This window comes from Zootoca vivipara, chromosome 6, assembly GCF_963506605.1.
Source record: "Zootoca vivipara chromosome 6, rZooViv1.1, whole genome shotgun sequence".
Classification (NCBI taxonomy): Eukaryota; Metazoa; Chordata; class Lepidosauria; order Squamata; family Lacertidae; genus Zootoca; species Zootoca vivipara.
In genome coordinates, this window is record NC_083281.1 from 9,922,379 (window position 1) to 9,943,287 (window position 20,909).

The 20,909-nt window shown below is 48.6% G+C and overlaps 1 protein-coding gene and 1 long non-coding RNA gene across 2 annotated transcripts in view; one reads left to right on the forward strand and one right to left on the reverse strand.

Moving 5' to 3' along the window:
- CELF5 (CUGBP Elav-like family member 5) overlaps nt 1–20,909 on the reverse strand; it is a 75,625-nt gene that overhangs the window by 43,356 nt on the left and 11,360 nt on the right. Inside the window, exon 2 of the mRNA XM_035119376.2 lies at nt 12,133–12,215. Coding sequence (XP_034975267.1) covers nt 12,133–12,215 — 83 coding nt within the window. The remainder of the gene's footprint in view (nt 1–12,132; nt 12,216–20,909) is intronic.
- On the forward strand, nt 11,001–19,995 carry LOC118087074 (uncharacterized). Its single transcript, XR_004692797.2, has 3 exons — nt 11,001–11,265; nt 12,023–12,258; nt 17,404–19,995. It is a non-coding gene; the product is annotated as an uncharacterized LOC118087074 (long non-coding RNA).

Here is a 20,909-nt window from a genome sequence, read left to right on the forward strand (position 1 = left end):
CCATTGACCCATCTACCGTAGCTCAGTACTGTCAACACTGACTGTCAGAGGCAGTCTAGGGTTTCAGGCAGACCTTCCCAAGTCCTGTCTGCCTGCAAAGGAAGTGCTTTACTGCTGAGCTACAGCCCATACCCAAAGCAAGAGTCTAGTCCTCATGTTACTACTGGTCTTGTAGTAAGGTTAAAGCTTATTGGGAAATGATATATAATGAAATGAAAAGGATGTTTAAAATAATCTTTGTAAAAAACAACAATCACAGAAGCTTTCCCTTTGGGAATTATAGGGACAGAACTACCGAAACTGTATACCTCGGTTTATGAACACAATTGGTTCCGGATGTCTGTTCATAAACTGAAGTGTTCATAAACTGAAGCGAACTTTCCCATTGAAAGTAATGGAAAGTGGATTAATCCGTTCCAGAAGGGTCCATGGAGTACTAAACCTGAAGCGTACTTAACCCGAAGCATGGGTGTAATTGGTTCCGGAAGTCTGTTCATAAACTGAAGCGTTCATAAACTGAAGCAAACTTTCCCATTGAAAGTAATGGAAAGTGAATTAATCCGTTCCAGATGGGTCCGCGGCGTTCGTAAACCGAAAATTTGTAAACCGAGGTGTTCATAAACCGAGGTTCCACTGTAGAAACTTATTGATATACGCTTCTACAGCAGCAAGCATGTTACTTGCCCAAAAGTGGAAAGAAGCAAAGGAGGAATGGATACAAAAGTTTATGGACTATGCAGAAATGGCGAAACTTACCAGAAAAATAAGAAATCAATATTATATATATATATATATATATATATATATATATATATATATATATGAATGGAAATGGTTTATTGAATATTTACAGATAAATTATAAACAGATAAAAACATTGGCAGGATTATTGTAATAACCTGCAGTTTTATAAGAGTGTTTATTTAAAGAAGATGAATAAAAGAGCAAATAAAGTTAATTTGGATATGCGGAAGATATTTAAAACAAATTTAAGGAACTGTAGAAAGAGGGGGAAGGAAGTCTAATTTTGAAATGTTAACATGATTGTAAAATTAGTGAAATGTATAAACTTGAAAAGTACAAATAAATTTTTTAAATATTTTTAAACAAAATTCTAGTCCTCATGGCTCTGAATCAGAGCCTGGTTCGGAACCATGAAACCCTGGAAGCTGCCTTATATTGAGTCAGACTATCTAGCTCAGTATCGCCCGCACTGACTGGCAGCAGCTTTCCGGGATTTCAGGCGGAAGACGTGGGAACGCCAGGGATTGAACCTGGGACCTTCTGCATGCAAAGCTGCGGCTCTTCTCTCCTCCCACTCCGCCATGAAGCTCACTAGGTGCCCTTTGGATCAGCCACACCCCCGCTCAGCCTCACAGGGCTGTTGCAAGGATGAAACTGTGGCAATGGAAGCCTGCGTCAAAGGTCAAACGCGTGGGACGGCTGGCTGTTTTGCTCCAGGGAACTTCAGCACAGACAAAGACACACACGCAGACGAGAGAGAGAGAGAGAGAGAGAGAGAGAGAGAGAGAGAGAGAGAGAGAGGAGGTGACCCCCCTCTAAGCCCCCCTTGCATTTCAGAACCAGCCATCCCCGAGCTCTGCAATGTCAAAGCAGTGTTTGAAATTAGCCAGGTGTGTTTTGCAACTGGCAGGGGCCCAACAGCAACCACATGGAGATCTCTGGTTGCCAGGTTGGCAACGGACATATCCACCTGGCTGGCCCCTCCTCCAGCTTTCTTACACCGGGAAGCAGAAGAGTTTATTTGTTGCGCTTATATCCCACCTTTCCCCTCCAAGGAGTACATGGTTCACACCCCTCCTCAGCTAATCTCTACAACGACCCTGCAAGGTAGGTGAAGAGGCCGCGACTCCAAGGTCACACAGTGAGCTTTATGACGGAGCGGGAATTCGAACCCTGATCTCCCAGGTCCTCATCCGACACTCTAACCACTACATCACCCTGCCTTCCTAGAGTCATTCTGCTATAGGGCAGCTCTATAAATTAAGTAGGTAAACAAACAAACAAACAAACAAACAAACAAATAGGGGGAAGCCAAATGTCACTTAGAGAAGGTTCTGAAATACCTTCCTTGAAGCTTGAGTTTTGTTTTATTCTGGATTGTTCAATCGGGTGTTTTAATGTATTGAAAATTGCTTTGAGATTTTTTTCCCTTTCATTGGGAAAAAAAAAGGTACCTAGACATTTCATTGTGGCAACCGTAACCTAGGGTTAAGGTGCCATTTGTCAAAGTTAACCTTTCAACTGCTGAGGAGGAAAACCAGCCAGCCGCGGGATATTAAGGAGCGGCGCAACTTTTGGGGTGGAAGCGAAAGGTCAGCTGAGCTACAGCTTCGTCAGCTCAAAGCAAGGCATAGCCCTGGCATTTGAAAAACAAACTAAAAGGCAAAATAGCCAGTATATACCGGAGGCCAAGGGTATCGCCCAGATTCTCTCCAACTCTTCATATAACTCAGTCGGCGTTCTCCTCTTACAGAATTTATCTTTAGCTGAGCGCTGGAGATGGCAGCTGCTGCCTTGGAAAAGCAATTGCTGAGGAGGGTTATTAACAGCCTGCCATAATCATACAGAGGCGAAGTTAAAATGTCTCGCTAAGTGTGAGATTCGAGGTGTTGGGGGGGGAGGTGGGTTTGTTTTGGGAAGCAGGCAGCTTTTTGATATTTCAGAGTGCGATCCGCCGCTCCCCCACCCCCCCACCCCACATTCACAATGTATAATGTCCCACCTTTCTCCCAAGCTGGGGCTCAAGGCGGGTTTTGTGTGTGTGTGTGGCCAGTCTCTCTCTCTCTCTCTCTCTCTCTCTCTCTCTCTCTCTCTCTCTCTCTCTCTCTCTTAATTACACCTCACAGGGTTGTTGTGAAAACAAAGTGTGTGGGTGTCCTACATTCTGCCCCTTAGCTCTTCTGCGAGTGGGCAGGAAGAAAACGGTATAATCATTAATTTCTGCAAATCTACGCTTTCCCTCTTTAGAACATCGCAGGTAGGGGTTGCCAGACTCAATAGAGTACAGGACTTCTGTGCCTTTAATTGCCCTGCTCTCTTTTGAGAAACCAGCGGACCCTTTGCTTGGAAATTAAACAAAGGGTTTCTCTTTAAGGTTTCCAGACTCAAAAGAGAGCAGGGCAATTGAAATATACTCGGAGTCAAGAGTGAATTTCATGCTCTTTATTCAGCTCATAGTCATCAAGGAGGAGAAGAGAAGACGAATGGCTCTTTTCCCCAAACCGTCTGCTTATATACATTATTTACACAATGGGCCTTGCGTGATTGGCTACTTCAGGGCTACACCTGTGGGCCAATTATATTGTGGATTGACTTCTGCCTGCAGCCTGATTGGCTGCTCCTACAGGCCAATCAGGTAGCAGATTCACTTCTGCCAGCCGCCTGATTGGCTGCTCCAGCAGGCCAATCAGGTTGAGGATTCACTTCCACCTGGAGTTGGATTGGGTAGCTCCCGCTGATTCTGAATCCTATTGTTCTAGGATTCAGCTCAGTACATAACACCCCTCCCCTCTAAGTTCCAGTCCTGCCCGGGAAGTTGCATTCGTAGTCCCCAAGGTCTGCTGGCCGCCTCCGTGTGCGTTGTGGCCTGGGGTGTTCCTTGGTCAGGGGTTCTGGTTCTGGCTCATGTTCCGAGGCTGCTGGCTGTGCCAGGGCTGTCTGGTCTGGCGCCACTGAACCCCTAGGTTGTAGCTCTGGTTCCGGTGTCCTTCCAGCCTCGGGGCGCCCCTCTGTGCCTACTGCTTCTGCTTCCCCTGCCCACCCCTCTCGCTCTACAGGCCTCACTGCCCTGCTGTCCCCTTGGGACCCCTCTGTCCCGCTCTCCTCCCGGGTTCCTCCTGGGAATCGTCGCCGTAGCTGGTCGCAGTGGCGGCGCCAACATTGCCCCCCTTCCGTTAGTACCTCGTACGACACGGGACCGGTCACCTTGGTGACTGTGGCGGGTACCCATGCTGGGCCTGCCCCAAAATTCTTTGCATACACTGGGTCCTGGGCCACAAATGTCCGGGGGTTCCTGCCTTTCCCCACCACTACCTCATCCTGAGCTCTGTCGGGGTGAAGTCGGTCCAGTCTAGTTGCAAGGCGCCGGCCCATTAGTAATTCAGCTGGGCTCCGGCCCGTCGTTGTGCTTGGGGTGCTGTGCTGTGCTAGAAGAAATGCGGCAAGGCGGTATTCCCAGTCCCCTTGTGTCATGCGGCGGAGGCTGTCCTTGGTGGTCCGCACCATGCGCTCCGCTTGGCCATTGGTGGCAGGGTGGAATGGTGCTGAGCGGATGTGGCGGATGGCGTTCTGCGCTGTGAAGGTCTGGAACTCCTCTGACGTGAATGCGGTTCCATTGTCCGAGACGAGGGTGTCAGGGAGCCCGTGGGTCGCAAACAGCTTACGTAGTACCCGGATGGCCGCCGCCGTAGAAGTGGATGGTACCAGTGCGACCTCCAGCCATTTGGTGTAGGAATCAACCACTATGAAGAATGTTTTTCCCTGGAAGGGGCCAGCGAAGTCTACGTGCAAGCGTGACCATGGATGTCGGGCGGACTCCCAGGGCTGGACTGGGGCCCTTGGGGGATCCGGGCGGGATTCTTGGCAGGTCTGGCAGTGTTGGACCCAGGCCTCTATCTCTCTGTCAATCCCCGGCCACCACACATAACTCCTGGCAAGGGCCTTCATCCTCCCTACCCCTGGGTGTGTCTCGTGTAGGGCTGTGAGGACCCTTTTGCGGAGGGGCTGGGGAACAACAACCCTGCTTCCCCATAACAGGCACCCCTTGTGGGCCGACAGTTCATGTTTGCGGTTTGTGTAGCCAGCGAATTCTGGCCCGGGGCTGCTGCTGGGCCATCCTCGCCACACCCAGTCCAGGACCCGGGAGATGACCCTATCTTTTGTGGAATGGTGCGCAACTTCTTGTGCCTGAATGGGTCGGTCGGGAAGCAGCTCCAGGGTCATAACCTCTTGCGCAGGTGCTGGGTCGGGGCCTGTTTCTGGTAGTGGTAGCCTGCTGAGGGCGTCTGCGTGGCCCATCGCCTTCCCAGGGCGGTGGATTAGTGCATACTGGTAGCCGGCAAGGAAAATTGACCACCTGAGGACACGTGGAGACAACACTTGGGGGGTCTGCTTCTCAGGAGCAAACAGGCCAAGCAACGGCTTGTGGTCAGTCACTATGGTAAAGGGCCGCCCGTACAAGAAATCATGGAATTTTTTTACGCCCTTCACGATTGCCAGACCCTCCTTGTCAATCTGTGAGTAGTTTCGTTCGGCTGCAGCAAGCGTCTGGGAGAAGTATGCCACCGGCACCTCTCTTCCATCCGGGAGTTGGTGTCCCAGGACAGCGCCGATGCCATAGGGAGAGGCGTCGCATGCCAGCACCACTGGCAGCCTCTCGTCGAAGTGTGCTAAGACCGAGTTCGAGACGAGCAAGTCCTTGACTGCCTGGAATGCGGCCCTTTGTCGCTGGCCCCACACCCAAGGGGCCCTTTTATCTAGGAGTCTGTGTAGGGGCTCCGCTACCGCTGCCTTATGGGGAAGGAAGGCATGGTAAAAGTTCAATAGTCCCAAGAATGATTGAAGTTCGGGCTTGCTCTTGGGCGCTGGGGCCTCACAAATGGCCCGTACCTTGTCACCGGTTGGATGGACCCCTTCTGCGTCCACCTTAAATCCCAGAAAGTCCACCTGCGGCACTCCCAGTAAACACTTTTCCCGCTTCACCTTGAGGCCCGCCGTCTGGAAACGGTGCAGGACGGAGCGGAGGTGGTCCTCAAATTCCTCTGGTGTGGGCCCGGCGATCAGTACATCATCGAAGAAGGGGGTGACGCCAGGAATCCCTTTAAGGAGAGAGTCCATTAGATTCTGGAATATGCCTGGTGCCACGCTAACGCCAAATTGCAGCCGCTTAACTCTGAATGCCCCTCTGTGCGTCACAATCGTCTGAGCCTCTGCTGTGGCTTCGTCCACTGGCAACTGTTGATACGCTTGGGCCAAGTCCAGTTTGCCAAAGATTTTTGACCCAGCCAGGGTGGCGAGGACATGGCTGACCACTGGCACTGGGTATGCATGGGCCGTGAGAGCCTTGTTTATGGTGCATTTGTAGTCTGCACAGATGCGGACCGAACCGTTAGGCTTGACGGGTGTGACAATTGGAGTTTCCCAGGGGGCGTTGGGCACCGGCTCCAGCACTCCTTGCTCCACGAGCCGGTCCAATTCCTCGTCTATGCGGGGTTTCAGGGCGAACGGGACCCGGCGGGCCTTGTGCCTGATGGGTCGTACAGCGGGGTCTAGCTGTAGGGCAATGGGGGGTCCTGTATATCGTCCCAATGCCCCATCGAAAACCCCTGGAAACTCTTTGCATATGGCGTCCACGTCCACTTGTAAGCTAGTGCGGTTCACCCCGGTAACGGCTAGCCCCAGAGGTCCAAACCATGCCAGTCCCAGTAAGCTAACGTAGGGGCCCTTAACTACCAGCAAGTCCAATTGTTGCTTTCGCCCTCGATATTGCACCCTGAAGGTCCCCACCCCCATAGTAGGGACCTTACGTTTCTGGAAGTCCCGGAGGGTGAATGGGGCCGGCCTTAGTTTGGGACCCCCATTAGGGCACAGTTCCCTTAATGTTCGGGCCGAGATTATGGATAGAGTTGAACCCGTGTCCAGCTCCATGCGGCATGGGGCTCCCTCTATCTGTACCTCTATATAAATTTTCTCTGTGCTGGGATGGGGCAACTGGAATACCTGGTAGTCCGTGATCTCCGTCGAATTGCCTTGGTGCATGGTGCCGTGTGACCTGGGGCTCCTGGGTCGGTCATCTGATGCTTGTCGACGGGTGAGTCGAGCCCAACACACCCGGGCGATGTGTCCCAATTTTCTGCACTGCCTGCACTCTGCGTTGCGGAAACGACAGGTCCTCCTCTCGTGGTTCTCCCCGCAGCTTGCACAGTTCCCTCCTTCTCGTCGAGGCTGCTGTGGTGTGTGTGCTGCTTGAGTGCGCCGCTGTACTCGGTGTACTTCCTCCCTGTCAGATTCGGATTCGTCGGTGAGGTCTTCGTGGTAGACCCTCGGTTGGGATGGCGGGGACGGTCGTGCCTCTTGCGTTGACCTCTCGGCGGCTTCGGTTGCCAGGGCTTCCTCCAGAGCAATCTGGAACGTGAGGTCTTTTTTGGCGTAGAGGCGTCGTTGCAACATCTCGTCCCTCAGGCCACCGACGAGGCGGTCACGAAGCATGTTCTCCAATTCTGAGAAGTTGCATAACCGGGCGGCTTGGCGGAGGGAGGTCACAAACCCAGTTATGGTTTCCCCCGGGGCTTGCCGCTTTGCGTAGAAGGCATTTCGGCAAGCTACCACCGAGGGCTGTGGTGAGAAGTGCTCCTTCAGCCGTTCCATTATTGTTTTGTAAGAGACGGTAGCGACATCCCTAGGTGCAAGGAGAGCCCGGGCGATTTCAAACGTCTCCTCTCCACAGACGCTGAAGAATGTTGCCCTCTTCATGGCATCGTTGGTGACTTCTTTCGCTTGCAGGAGGAAGTTGAAACGGGCGGCGTACCCTTCCCAGTCTCCTGATGCTGGTTTGAATGGCGAGAAGCTGCTGTCGATTGCCATTCTGGGTTCCTTGGGTCCTGGAGCTGAAGCCTGGATGCACGGTGCGATGCAGCGGTGCAGCAGGTGGCGGTGCTGCGGTGCAGTGCGTGGTGGCGGTCAGCTCAGCAGGATCCCACCTTCGTCGCCAGTGAAATATACTCGGAGTCAAGAGTGAATTTCATGCTCTTTATTCAGCTCATAGTCATCAAGGAGGAGAAGAGAAGACGAATGGCTCTTTTCCCCAAACCGTCTGCTTATATACATTATTTACACAATGGGCCTTGCGTGATTGGCTACTTCAGGGCTACACCTGTGGGCCAATTATATTGTGGATTGACTTCTGCCTGCAGCCTGATTGGCTGCTCCTACAGGCCAATCAGGTAGCAGATTCACTTCTGCCAGCCGCCTGATTGGCTGCTCCAGCAGGCCAATCAGGTTGAGGATTCACTTCCACCTGGAGTTGGATTGGGTAGCTCCCGCTGATTCTGAATCCTATTGTTCTAGGATTCAGCTCAGTACATAACAGCAATTAAAGGCACAGAAGTCCTGTCCTCTATTGAGTCTGGCAACCCTAATCGCAGGGCAAAGGCCCACATTTAGATACCTCTCTAGCTTTTCTCTTTGAAGGAACAGCCATTCTGATTTCCAATTGGATAAAGCTGTTTAAACCTATCACAGATACAGAAAAGCTGCCTTATTATCAGGTTGGATTCAATGTCTATGTATGTTATAGATTGTGGGGGTACTCCCCCTAAACCTAATAAATGGTAGGATCTTGATTATTTGGAGTATTGAAGGGAAGAATGCAGGCCAGTGGGGAAAAATACAGGCTAAGCTTCCTTTTTGAAGCCAGAGCCTCACCTGGGATACAGGTGTTAACATGACAAAAGGTGTTGATGGCCCATCTAAGAGGAATCTTTTGTCCTGGGCAGACAGAAAGTTGACAGGTCAACTGGGTGTGAAGTCAGAGGAAAAGAGAGCTTTTAGCAAGGTGTGCTGGGAAGAAGAAGGGAAGAAAGACTGGGATCGGATCCATTTTGGGTGGGCTGGCTGAGAGAGATGCCTTGGACTCTACTGCTGCAGGGAACAAGCCCTATGTTGTTGTCTAGTCGTTTAGTCGTGTCCGACTCTTCGTGACCCCATGGACCAGAGCACGCCAGGCACTCCTGTCTTCCACTGCCTCCCGCAGTTTGGTCAAACTCATGTTCGTAGCTTCGAGAACACTGTCCAACCATCTTGTCCTCTGTCGTCCCCTTCTCCTAGTGCCCTCCATCTTTCCCAACATCAGGGTCTTTTCCAGGGAGTCTTCTCTTCTCATGAGGTGGCCAAAGTATTGGAGCCTCAGCTTCAGGATCTTCAGAAGCTACAACAGCCTCCATTGCATCTTCAAATCTCCAAAGGAACCAGGACTCTAGGTGACTGCCTGGAACCTTCTGCCTAGAATCTTGTTGTTTTGCATTTGAGATTGTGTTGCTGCTTTATTGTGAAATTGTTTTTGCACTGTTTGGGTTTCGAGATGCATTCCTGCTTTCCCTTTCTGTGAGATGTTTTGAGCGTGATTCATTTTGTGGAAAAGCAACATAGAAATAAAGGAAGGAAGGAAGGAAGGAAGGAAGGGGGATAGTATGACTTCATATATTTCCCGCCAGATGTTGCTGGACTCCCAACTCTTGTCATCCCTGACTGTTGTTGTTGTTGTTGTTGTTGTTGTTGTTTAGTCATGTCCGTCTCTTCGTGACCCCATGGACCAGAGCACGCCAGGCACTCCTGTCTTCCACTGCCTCCCACAGTTTGGTCAGACTCATGTTCGTAGCTTCGAGTACACTGTCCAACCATCTCGTCCTCTGTAGTCCCCTTCTCCTTGTGCCCTCCATCTTTCCCAACATCAGGGTCTTTTCCAGGGAGTCTTCTCTTCTCATGAGGTGGCCAAAGTATTGGAGCCTCAGCTTCACGATCTGTCCTTCCAGTGAGCACTCAGGGATGATTTCCTTCAGAATGGAGAGGTTTGATCTTCTTGCAGTCCATGGGACTCTCAAGAGTCTCCTCCAGCACCATAATTCAAAAGCATCCATTCTTTGGCGATCAGCCTTCTTTATGGTCCATCTCTCACTTCCATCCATCACTACTGGGAAAACCATAGCTTTAACTATACGGACCTTTGTCGGCAAGGTGATGTCTCTGCTTAGGGCAAACCTGTTTTTTGTTTCCTTCCATTTCCATTTCTCCCCAGTCCTAAATTTGGTCTGCATACACTTCTCCACTTGCCCTGCATCCAGCGTTTTGACATTAGCCACAGCCCATAGGCTTCTTGAGAAAACACTCTCGGCTGGTATGCTTTCCCCCAAAGCGGCTTCCGTCCGATTTGAAAATGTAAGCTGCAGTTAAGTTGAGGTGTGTCCATTTCAGGCAGCCATCGAACATGCGCAGAGGACAGCTTCTGCGAATCAGAGTTTGGCGCTGGGAAACCAAAGGAGTCATGGGCATTGGGTGAAGACCTCCTCGCTATCTCTCTGGTGTGCACAGCAAAGTAAGAGAGCCTCAGTATGTGGCCTCAGTTTGCCACATTTCTGCATTCATTTGTGATGGATATACAGTCATACCTTGGAAGTCAAATGGAATCCGTTCAACTTCCAAAACATCCAGAAACCAAAGCGCGGCTTCCGGTTGGCTTCCGGAAGCTCCTGCAGCCATTCGGAAGCCACGCCGGACTTTCGGGTTCCAAACAACGTTCGCAAAACGGAACACTCACTTCCATATTTGCAGCGTTTGGGAGCCAAAACGTCTGAGTACCGAGGCATTCGGGATCCAAGGTATGACTGTACATTTTAAAAAACAAATCCTCACGGAAACTTGTCAAGTGTTTCTCCTAATGCACACATTATTTTTGCACGCAATTTCTTCTAATGTTGTGCATTTTTGTAGGTTGTTTTCAACAACGTATGCATTTTTAAAATACCCTCTTTCCCCTTAAAGCAGTTTAGATGCAATTATGTATTTCACTTGGAGCGCTGCGTCACAGAATTCAGAGAACTGTGAATTTGGAAGCACAGCGGTTTGCAAACTATGGAGGTGTGTGTTCTGATGTGAACTAAACCGGATTTTCTTCCTCATATGTGTTCGAACAAATATGCCACTGGTTGGAAATTAAGCAAGAAACTGGAAGCTTTCAGCTCAACCCTGGCAGATTCCTAGTTGGAGTCCAACAGCATCGGGGTGCGGGCACAGGTCTGTGGGACATTATTGCAGTCAAACCAACAATTCATGCTTTACAGAGCTTTCCTGTAAAAATTTGCTTCAGAAAACTCTTCCTTTGTCTGCCTTGGCCAGAAGCTATAACACCACATAATTCCTTCCAGCTTGGGTATCTCTCTCTTTCTTCATCATGCTCCAAGCTGAGCACACATGCATGCCTGAGCTTTGCAGCTCAGACACCATATTGAACTTTGATTTGCACATTAGTAACCAGATAGTAACTTAGATAATTAGATAGTTACTCGAAGCTACGAACATGAGTCTGACCAAACTGCGGGAGGCAGTGGAAGACAGGAGTGCCTGGCGTGCTGTGGTCCATGGGGTCATGAAGAGTCGGACAACGACTAAACAACAACAACAACAACCTTAGATAGTTATAAACCTGCCTTCATTTTGCTCCTATGACTGCTGCTTCAAGGCCTTGATTATGTAAGTAAATACTAATTTTCCTTCTTCACAGAACACTGCATATGTATACAGTGGAACCTCGGTTTATGAACACCTCGGTTTACGAATTTTTGGTTTATGAACGCTGCGGACCTATCTGGAACGGATTAATTCACTTTCCATTACTTTCAATGGGAAAGTTCGCTTCAGTTTATGAATGCTTCAGTTTATGAACAGACTTCTGGAACCAATTACACCCATGCTTCGGGTTGAGTACTCTGCGGACCCGTCTGGAACGGATTAATCCACTTTCCATTACTTTCAATGGGAAAGTTCGCTTCAGTTTATGAACGCTTCAGTTTAAGTACTCCGCGGACCGTCTGGAACGGATTAATCCACTTTCCATTACTTTCAATGGGAAAGTTCGCTTCAGTTTATGAACAGACTTCCGGAACCAATTGTGTTCATAAACCGAAGTACCACTGTATGTGTGTGTGAGAGAGAAAGAGGGGGGGGGTTGTTCTTTTTAATGGGGAGAAAGGGGAAAATACCAGGGGAAATCCTGGATTATTGTTGCTAGAAGGTTAAATTAACCTTGTCTTAGCTTCCAACAAGTTTAAGCTGCAAAGGATGGTATTCTGCTGATTTCACTCACATGTGCAAGGAAGGATGATAATTGAATAATATATCCTCTCCCAGTGCCTAAATCCATTCCTACATTCCCCCCCACCCCCGGGCCCTTTAAGCATTCACACACTTATTGGAAGGCACAGACTAACATTTGATTTCTCACTTCAAGGCAAGGTGTGAAACTGCGCTTCTCTGAGCAAAATACACCTCTGTTGAGGAGACACATATAAAGGAGCCTCTGGAGCGGACCCGCAGCGACTCCAAACAGCCAAGACTTACCCCAGGGAGCGTCTTCTGTTCATGTAGCGCTGTCTGAGCTTTGATGGCCGAATCTCGGGCACAGTATGTAAGGAAGGCGCAACCTGAAATGGAGAGGGCGTGCAGTGGTATCAAACACGTGAACATGTATGTGCAGAATGCACGCTTATACGCATGAATGCACCAAATGTACTTCATCCGCTGTCACATTAAGGGCTCTCAAACTCCCTTCTCTGCCCCACCCAAATAAACACACACAAACACACACACACCAATTTCATGCACATTTTTTACCAAGAGCACACACAGCAATCCTGTCACCTCGTCGCATTTCCTGTGGGAGGGAGAAGTACAGGATCAAGTGGGGAGATTAAGGGGTTTAAGAACACAAGGTGAGCTGTGGGAAGGCAAGGCAGCTGTTAAAAAAAAAAGGCAAGTTCCATGCTAGCAATCATTAGGAAAGGGTTTTAAAATATGGTAGCAAGGAACTGGAAAAGCGAAAAGACTCCTACAATAATCGAATGGCAGGTCCAAATGATAGAATATTTACAGTTGACCATGATGACAGGGAGAATCGGAGGATATCCGACGCAGAAGGTACATAAAGAATGGGAAATATTTAAGGATTACTTGAGAAATTACTAAAATTCCTTCAGTAGCACCTTAAAGACCAACTAAGTTTTTATTTTGGTATGAGCTTTCGTGTGCATGCACACTTCTTCAGATACAGTGAAATAGAAGTTTCCAGGCACTTATGTAGAGAAGGGGTGGGGAGGGGTGGGGATGGGGAGGGGGGATCACTCAGAAGGGTGGTGGAAATGGGTGATTGACTGACTGATAGCTGTTGATGACCGGAAACGACTGCAAATGGTTTTGCATGAAAAAGCAAGGGTTGGGATGGCTGAAGATCGCTTATCATGTATAATGAGATAAGAACCCGATATCTCTGTTCAAACCAGGTCCCTCCATGGTTTTGAGCTTGGTGATAAGTTGCAATTCAGCAACTTCTCTTTTCAGTCTATTTCTGAAATTCTTTTGTAGTAAGACAGCTACTTTGAGATCTTGTATAGAATGTCCTGGGAGATTGAAGTGTTCTCCTACTGGTTTTTCTGTCTTCTGGTTCCTGATGTCAGATTTATGTCCATTTATCCTTTGGCGTAGGGTTTGGCCTGTTTGTCCAATATAGAGAGCTGAAGGGCACTGTTGGCATTTGATGGCATACACAATGTTAGAGGATGAGCAATTAAATAGTCCTGAGATGGTATGTTGGATGTTGTTGGGGCCAGTAATGGTGTTGTCTGGGTGTATGTGGCAGCAAAGTTGGCATCTGGGTTTATTGCAGGCTCTGGTACCAGTGTCCATGTTAAGTCTGGTGGTTGTATTATTGTGGGTGAGGAGTTGTTTAAGATTGGGTGGCTGTCTGTAGGCAATGAAAGGTCTTCCTCCCAGAGCTTGAGAAAGGGAGCGGTCATTGTCCAGGAGAGGCTGTAGATCTCTGATGATGCGTTGTACTGTTTTAGCTTGGGAGCTGTATGTGATGACTAGTGGTGTTCTGTTATTTTCTTTTTTGGGTCTGTCTTGCAGCAGGTTCTCTCCAGGTATCTGTCTGGCTCTGTTGATCTGTTGTTTAACTTCATCAGGTGGATATTTTAGTTCTAAAAAGGTTTGCTGTAGATCTCTTAGGTGAGATTCTCTGTCTGTAGAGTTGGAACAGATGCGGTTGTAACGTAAGGCCTGGCTGTATACGATGGATTGTTTGGTATGTTTGGGATGGTAGCTAGAAGCATGTAGATATGTTTGTCGGTCAGTTGGTTTTCTGTATAAGGTGGTGTCTATACGTCCATCCTGTATTTTTATAGTAGTGTCCAAAAAATGTATTTCTTGCATAGATTGGTTCATTGTTAGGTTGATGGTGGGGTGAAAGTCATTGAATGTCTGGTGGAAGGTTTCCAGGGTCTGTTGTCCATGTGTCCAGATAATAAAAATATCGTCAATGTATCGCAGGTACAGGAGAGGTTTGAGTGGGTAGGAGTTAAGGAAACGTTGTTCTAAATCTGCCATGAAGATGTTGGCATACTGTGGGGCCATGCGGGTGCCCATGGCTGTGCCGCTGATCTGGAGGAACAGGTCATCACCAAATTTGAAGTGGTTGTGGGTAAGGACAAAGTGGCAGAGTTTGGTAGCAAAGTCCGCTGTGGTTTTATCTGAAATGGTGTTCCTTATGGCTTGTAAACCATCATTGTGTGGGATGTTGGTATATAGAGATTCCACATCCATAGTGGCTAGTATAGTATTGTTAGGAAGATTGTTCAAATATTGTATTTTCCTCAGAAAATCTGTGGTGTCACGTACGTAGCTGGGAGCACTGATAGCATATGGTTTCAGAACAGAGTCCATATAGCCGGAAACACCCACTGTAATGGTGCCAATACCTGAGATGATGGGGCGTCCTGGGTTTCCTGGTTTGTGTATTTTGGGTAGAAGATAGAAAGTTCCTGGCCGAGGTTCCGCTGGTGTGTTTGTGAGGATCTGTTCTTGGATGTGTAGGGGTAGCTCCTTGACAATCTTGTTCAGTTCTTTTTTGTATGCTTGTGTGGGGTCTGAGTCCAATTTCATGTAAAAGGCAGTATTGGAAAGTTGTCTGTGGGCCTCTTGGATGTAATCAGTTTTGTTCATGATGACGACAGCTCCACCCTTGTCTGCCTCTTTAATTATAATGTCTGGGTTGTTCCTGAGATTTTCTATGGCTCTCCTTTCAGCATGGTTTAGATTTTGTTGTAAGCGATGGTGTTTTCTGGTCACATCCGTTTGGATTCTGTGGCGGAAGCATTCGATGTACAGATCTAGTGTGGTATTGCGTCCATCAGGAGGGGTCCATGTGGAGTCCCTTTTTGTGTAACTTCTTTTCGGTGGTAGTTGGTGGTCAATGTTCTGTTCATTGATGCGTTTGGAGGGTGATGGTTGTTCCCCAGTAAGTTGAGAGGTGTTGTGTTGTGGGGATGTAGTTTGTTCTACTTTGTCTTGTTCTTGTGTGTGATGAAAATACTCCTTCAGGCGTAAACGGCGGAAAAATGCTTCCAGGTCCCCGCAGAACTGAATCATGTGTTGGGATTTGGCAGGGCAGAATGATAGTCCCCGTGAAAGGACGGATTCCTCAGCTGGGCTGAGTGTTTGCTGTGAAAGATTGACAATGTTGTTGATCTTGTTTTGATTGGTGGCCTGTAGGTTGAGAAATTACTGTAACAACAAAAATCTCCCGGCAGACCTTTGACTAATTCTTGTAAGACGAATGTGATAAATAATCATGTACTTTGGATAAGAATTAGGATAACAAAATAATAGTATGATGCTGTGTGTAAAACAATCAAAATAAGTGATAGTAAAGTAAAAGTAAAGGTCCAGTCGTGACCAACTCTGGCGTTCATCTCGCTCTATTGGCCGAGGGAGCAGGCGTACAGCTTCCGGGTCATGTGGCCAGCATGACAAAGCCGCTTCTGGCGAACCAGAGCAGCACACGGAAACGCCGTTTTCCTTCCCGCTGTAGCAGTACCTATTTATCTACTTGCACTTTGACGTGCTTTCGAACTGCTAGGTTGGCAGGAGCTGGGACCGAGCAACGGGAGCTCACCCCGTCTCGGGGATTCGAACTGCCAACCTTCTGATCAGCAAGTCCTAGGCTCTGTGGTTTAACCCACAGCGCCACCCGCTGTGTGTAAAACAATCAAAATAAGTGATAGTATGATGGGTTTAATCGGAAGTTAACTTTATTTTCTTTTTATTTTCTTTCTTTTCTTTCCTCTTTTTTCTGTTCTGTAAAGTAGTAATAGATAAAAGTAATGATTGGTGATGTATATACTGTATAGTTGTGTATAGTGTGTTGTTGTATTCTGTAGTATATTATGGTGTGATGTGGGATGATGTGTGATTTAATGCTGACTGTCAAACAAAGTTAAATAAATAAAAAAGAAAAGAGGTTCAAAATAAAATTGCCAATATCACAATACAGATCTGTAGTGCGACCATGTTTGGAATGCTGTGTAGAGTTCTGGTCGCATCCCCTCGAAAAGGATAATGTGGAGTCAGAAACGGACAACCAAAATTATCAAGGCGGTGGAGCAGCTGACTTGTGAAGAAAGGTTGCTATGTTTGAATCATAGAATCATAGAGTTGGAAGAGACCACAAGGGCCATCCAGTCCAACCCCCTGCCAAGCAGGAAACACCATCAAAGCATTCTTGACATATGCCTGTCAAGCCTCCGCTTAAAGACCTCCAAAGAAGGAGACTCCACCACACTCCTTGGCAGCAAATTCCACTGCCGAACAGCTCTTACGGTCAGGAAGTTCTTCCTAATGTTTAGGTGGAATCTTCTCTCTTGTAGTTTGAATCCATTGCTCCGTGTCCGCTTCTCTGGAGCAGCAGAAAACAACCTTTCTCCCTTCTCTATATGACATCCTTTTATAGATTTGAACATGGCTATCATATCACCCCTTAACCTTCTCTTCTCCAGGCTAAACATACCCAGCTCCCTAAGCCGTTCCTCATAAGGCATCGTTTCCAGGCCTTTGACCATTTTGGTTGCCCTCCTCTGGACACATTCCAGCTTGTCAGTATCCTTCTTGAACTGTGGTGCCCAGAACTGGACACAGTATTCCAGGTGAGGTCTGTGACTTCTTAGTTTAGAGAAAAGGCAAGCAAGAGGTGACCTGGGCATGGAGAGAGCAGACAAATGGTTTTCTTCCTGTCTCATAACACTGGAACATTGATGCCCAACCTCTTCTGCAAAAGCCAAGGGAATCAACCAGAAGAAACAGGGAAAAAACAGCAGTAAAATGTGAATTCCGTCTCCCCCGGCGCTTTTTGAAAAGCGTTCCTTGCCATTTGCCTCCTCCAACTGGCAACCAGGGGTAGACTGCTTCTGCACTGGGAGGCTCTGTGCTTAGCTGCCCCCAGCTAACATCACGAGCGAGGCCTGGAACTCGCCAACAACAGCAGCAGCAGCGCTTGTGCTCGCCTGCACTCATTGCACACGGCCCCTCCATTTAACCTTTGTACCACGGAGACGCCCAAGGCACAGTGGTTTAAATTTTTAATTCTAATTAATAGGGCCCCAGAGCAACGGCGCGTCAAACAAGCTGGTTGATCGGGTGGTGTTTTTTTTATCGTAAGTACTATTTGTTTGCATCTGCAGCCACACAGGGAGAGGAGCAGGCCAGTGTGTGTGTGTGTGTGTGTGTGTGTGTGTGTGTGTGTGAAATCCGTACACATCATCTCGCTCTTGTGATTATTTTTAGCCTTCAGCGGAGAGGAAAGGAGGAAAAATATGTGCGGAGATCGGGAATCTACAGAATCCAGCCACTCCTTCCCCCAAGAGACACAAAAGGACAAGGCAGAGAGGGACAGATCCTGAATGTGGAGTGGAGCCAAGACGGGCAAAAGGAATCCTAGGTGAACACACCTTGTTTTGTTCCGCTGAGCTTGCTCAACGTGCATAACAATGCGAGAAGAGCCCTTCCTCTGGATCAGGCCAATGGGGGCTCATCCTGCCCAGCAGCCTGTTCTCAAAGTGGCCCCTCAGATGCCCCATTGGAAAGCTGCAAAAGCAGGACGTGAGTGCAGCAAAACTCTTCCCCTTACTGTGGTTTCCAGCAAATGGCAACTCAGACCCATTACTGTCTTGAGGGGCAGTTGGGGCTCGTTCATCTGGGAAGGAGAGGGAAAACTCTGATCCCAAACCTCTGCTGCTTTGCAGGATATCTTTGGGAGAAGAAACAGCTCAAGAATAAACCCAACAAAAATCTGGACCGGAGTCCCTAAGGCGGTTGGACGGCGTCTTGTGTGCCTCCTTCCGGCAACTCCTGCAGCCAAGCTGGTCTTGTTCTGCTTTCTTTTGGAGCGAGGCTGAGAGGGGGGGGGTCTTGTCATCTGGACAGCCAGGGACCTCCAAACAAACTGCCCAGGCTTGGACCACGTGGTGGTCACTTTGGTGCTTCTAACACAGCAAAAACAACACGGGAGGCAACCGTTGCATGTTATCGGTCTCTGCAGCCACGGCAGCCGCTGCGATTCTCCAGTGCTTTGACTTCACCGCCAGAGGGACACTCTTTTGAGAACAACAGATGGCAACAACCACTGCCTCCAACCATGGAGGGAGAAGAGGCCCAATGCGATCCGTAGCCACTGATCTGTCCACGAGCCTAAGAGCGTCAGAAGAACCTGGCTGCCAGGTCAGGCCAAAGGGAACCCCTTCTGCTCTCACAGTGGCCAACCACATGCCCCAAAAACCCACAAGCAGGAACAGAGCATGACATCAGCTCTCCCCACGGGTGGTCAGAGGCATGCTCCCTTTGGCAGAGCATGGTGGCAGACATCCATATTGCACCGTTGGAAATGGCTGGAAGCGTAAGAAAGGACTCCCTTTGGAAGAAAACATTGTCCAGGCCCATAAAAACATATTATTCAACATTTTACTTGCAGAGCTTTCTCCGAAACAAACCAGAAACATCAAACGATGATGCATCCAAAAATATTCATGCAGTATCTTAAGCTGTCGGGCACGGGCTCAGTATCTTCGAATATATTTTTAAAAATCCAAACAGACTTATAAGCAGAGGTCTGTCTCTCTCCCCACAACCTGCACCCATCCTTAGGCTGTTTACTTGGAGAGCTTCATTTACCAAGGACACGTCTCCCTTTCAAAATGGCAATATGCAATTGAGAACCTTAATCCCCTAATTCAGGGGTTCCCAACAAAATTTTCTCGAGGACCCCTCATCGAGCCGCTATTGTGACAAGGACCCCCATTAATTCCTAATCCTAAAATTAAAAAGTGAGAGCCAAATTAAGAGTCTTTTTATATTTTATATTTATACGTTTTTTACAGTTACAACAGAGTACTCCATCAGTATACAGTTAGTTTTAATTTTAAGTTCTTAATGAGATGAGTTAAATCTGTCCTTTGAGTCCATTATTTCTGAAATATTAGGTTCCAAACTTGAAACTTTCACTCTGAAATCCGACCGCATGTCGAGCCGATTCCTATATTTGTTTTTAATGAAACACATGGAAGAAAATGCTTGCTTTGTTTACAAACACTACTGTTTGCAAAGAGGCAGCGCGCACCAGGGAGGAGGGAGGGGAATGGAGAAGGCAGCGTACCTGCGCAGTAGCGCACAAATGAAGCCGACGCGCGCAAACCATCTTGGGGAGGTGAGCGTTAGAATGCGTGCGCTGCCTCTTTGCAAAACAGTAGTGTTTGTAAAGTGCCACCTAACGGCATACAGCAGAACTACTGCCTCTATCTAATTCTAGTTTTGCGCTAGACTCTGCTCATGCAGGAAGCGGCCAAAACAAAAAATCTGTTATCATACGAAATATATTTAATATATATTTTATTCTAATAGCATCTTGCAGACCCCTCTGGCATAGCTCGCGGACCCCTGGGGGTCCCCGGACCACCTGTTGGGAACCACTGCCCTAATTCAACATCACTCGCTCACTTGCTAGAGAACAACAACCAGTTAAAAGTTCAGGGACAGCTCTTCTTGCTGTTAGTGGATTTTCCCAGGGCTTTTCCTTTTAACATGGTCTCATGGAAAAACCCCATGTTAAAACCTTTTCACCAATACACATTTGTGCGTCAATTATACCAACTATACCTAAGAGGCCACAGCCAGCATGCCTAGTGGCCGCTGAGAACCGTATTCTGCACAAACCTCCTGCAAAAGAGGTTTGCAACGCATCTCATAAGAAGTTTTTTTGGGGGGAAAGCAGGCACTGCCGCCCTGTCCATTTCCGATTCCTCCGACTCAGGGATAAAATAAAAACAGGGGGAAGGATCTCCACCTCACCCGTTCCATCCACACTTCTCATTCCTCCCTCCCTCCCTCCCTGCGCCCTCACCATTTCCTGAACGACAGTTTGCAGACACGAGGAATGAAACAGGTTTCCCCCCCCTCCCGGTTCCCTGTGCTTGCCTCCATCTGGGTCCCTACGGCCCACTCACCAGCTGGAACAGGCAAGGCAGGCGGAGAGGCTTCAAGCAACCCCCAAGAGAAAAAGAACGAGAGAGGGGCAGGAATCCAGAGTACTCTACGTCCCTCATTTCGGCTTCAATCAAGGGACATCTACTACAACAACCCTGCGAAGCAGGAGTCGCCAGCTAAATCACAGCTCGGGAGCCCAGGAGAGCCTGCGGGCGCCACTACCGAGAAGGCCCTCTGCCTGGTTCCCCGTAGCTTTGCTTCTCGCAGCGAGGGAACCGCCAGAAGGCCCTCAGCACTGGACCTCAGTGTCCGGGCAGAACGATGGAGGTGGAGACGCTCCTTCAGGTATACTGGACCGAGGCCGTTTAGGGCTTTAAAGGTCAGCACCAACACTTTGAATTGTGCTCGGAAACGTACTGGGAGCCAATGTAGGTCTTTCAAGACCGGTGTTATGAGGTCCCGGCGGCCGCTCCCAGTCACCAGTCTAGCAGCCGCTTTCTGGATTAATTGTAGTTTCTGGGTTGCTTTCAAAGGAAGCCCCACGTAGAGCGCATTGCAGTAGTCCAAGCGGGAGATAACTAGAGCATGCACCACTCTGGCGAGACAAGTCCAGAAGTTGGCTCGGGACAGTTCTTTCTATCTCAGCCTCAGAGGGTGGTTGTGAGATTGAACGGACCTTCGCTGAGGTCAAACAGCACATGGCAGTGATGGGGATCATCCACAAGCCTACCTCGCAAGGGCGGTTGTTGTGTTCAAAGAGAATTGCTTGGCTGAACGGGCCTTCCTCCAATAGCGTGGGGAATCCTGGCCTCCCA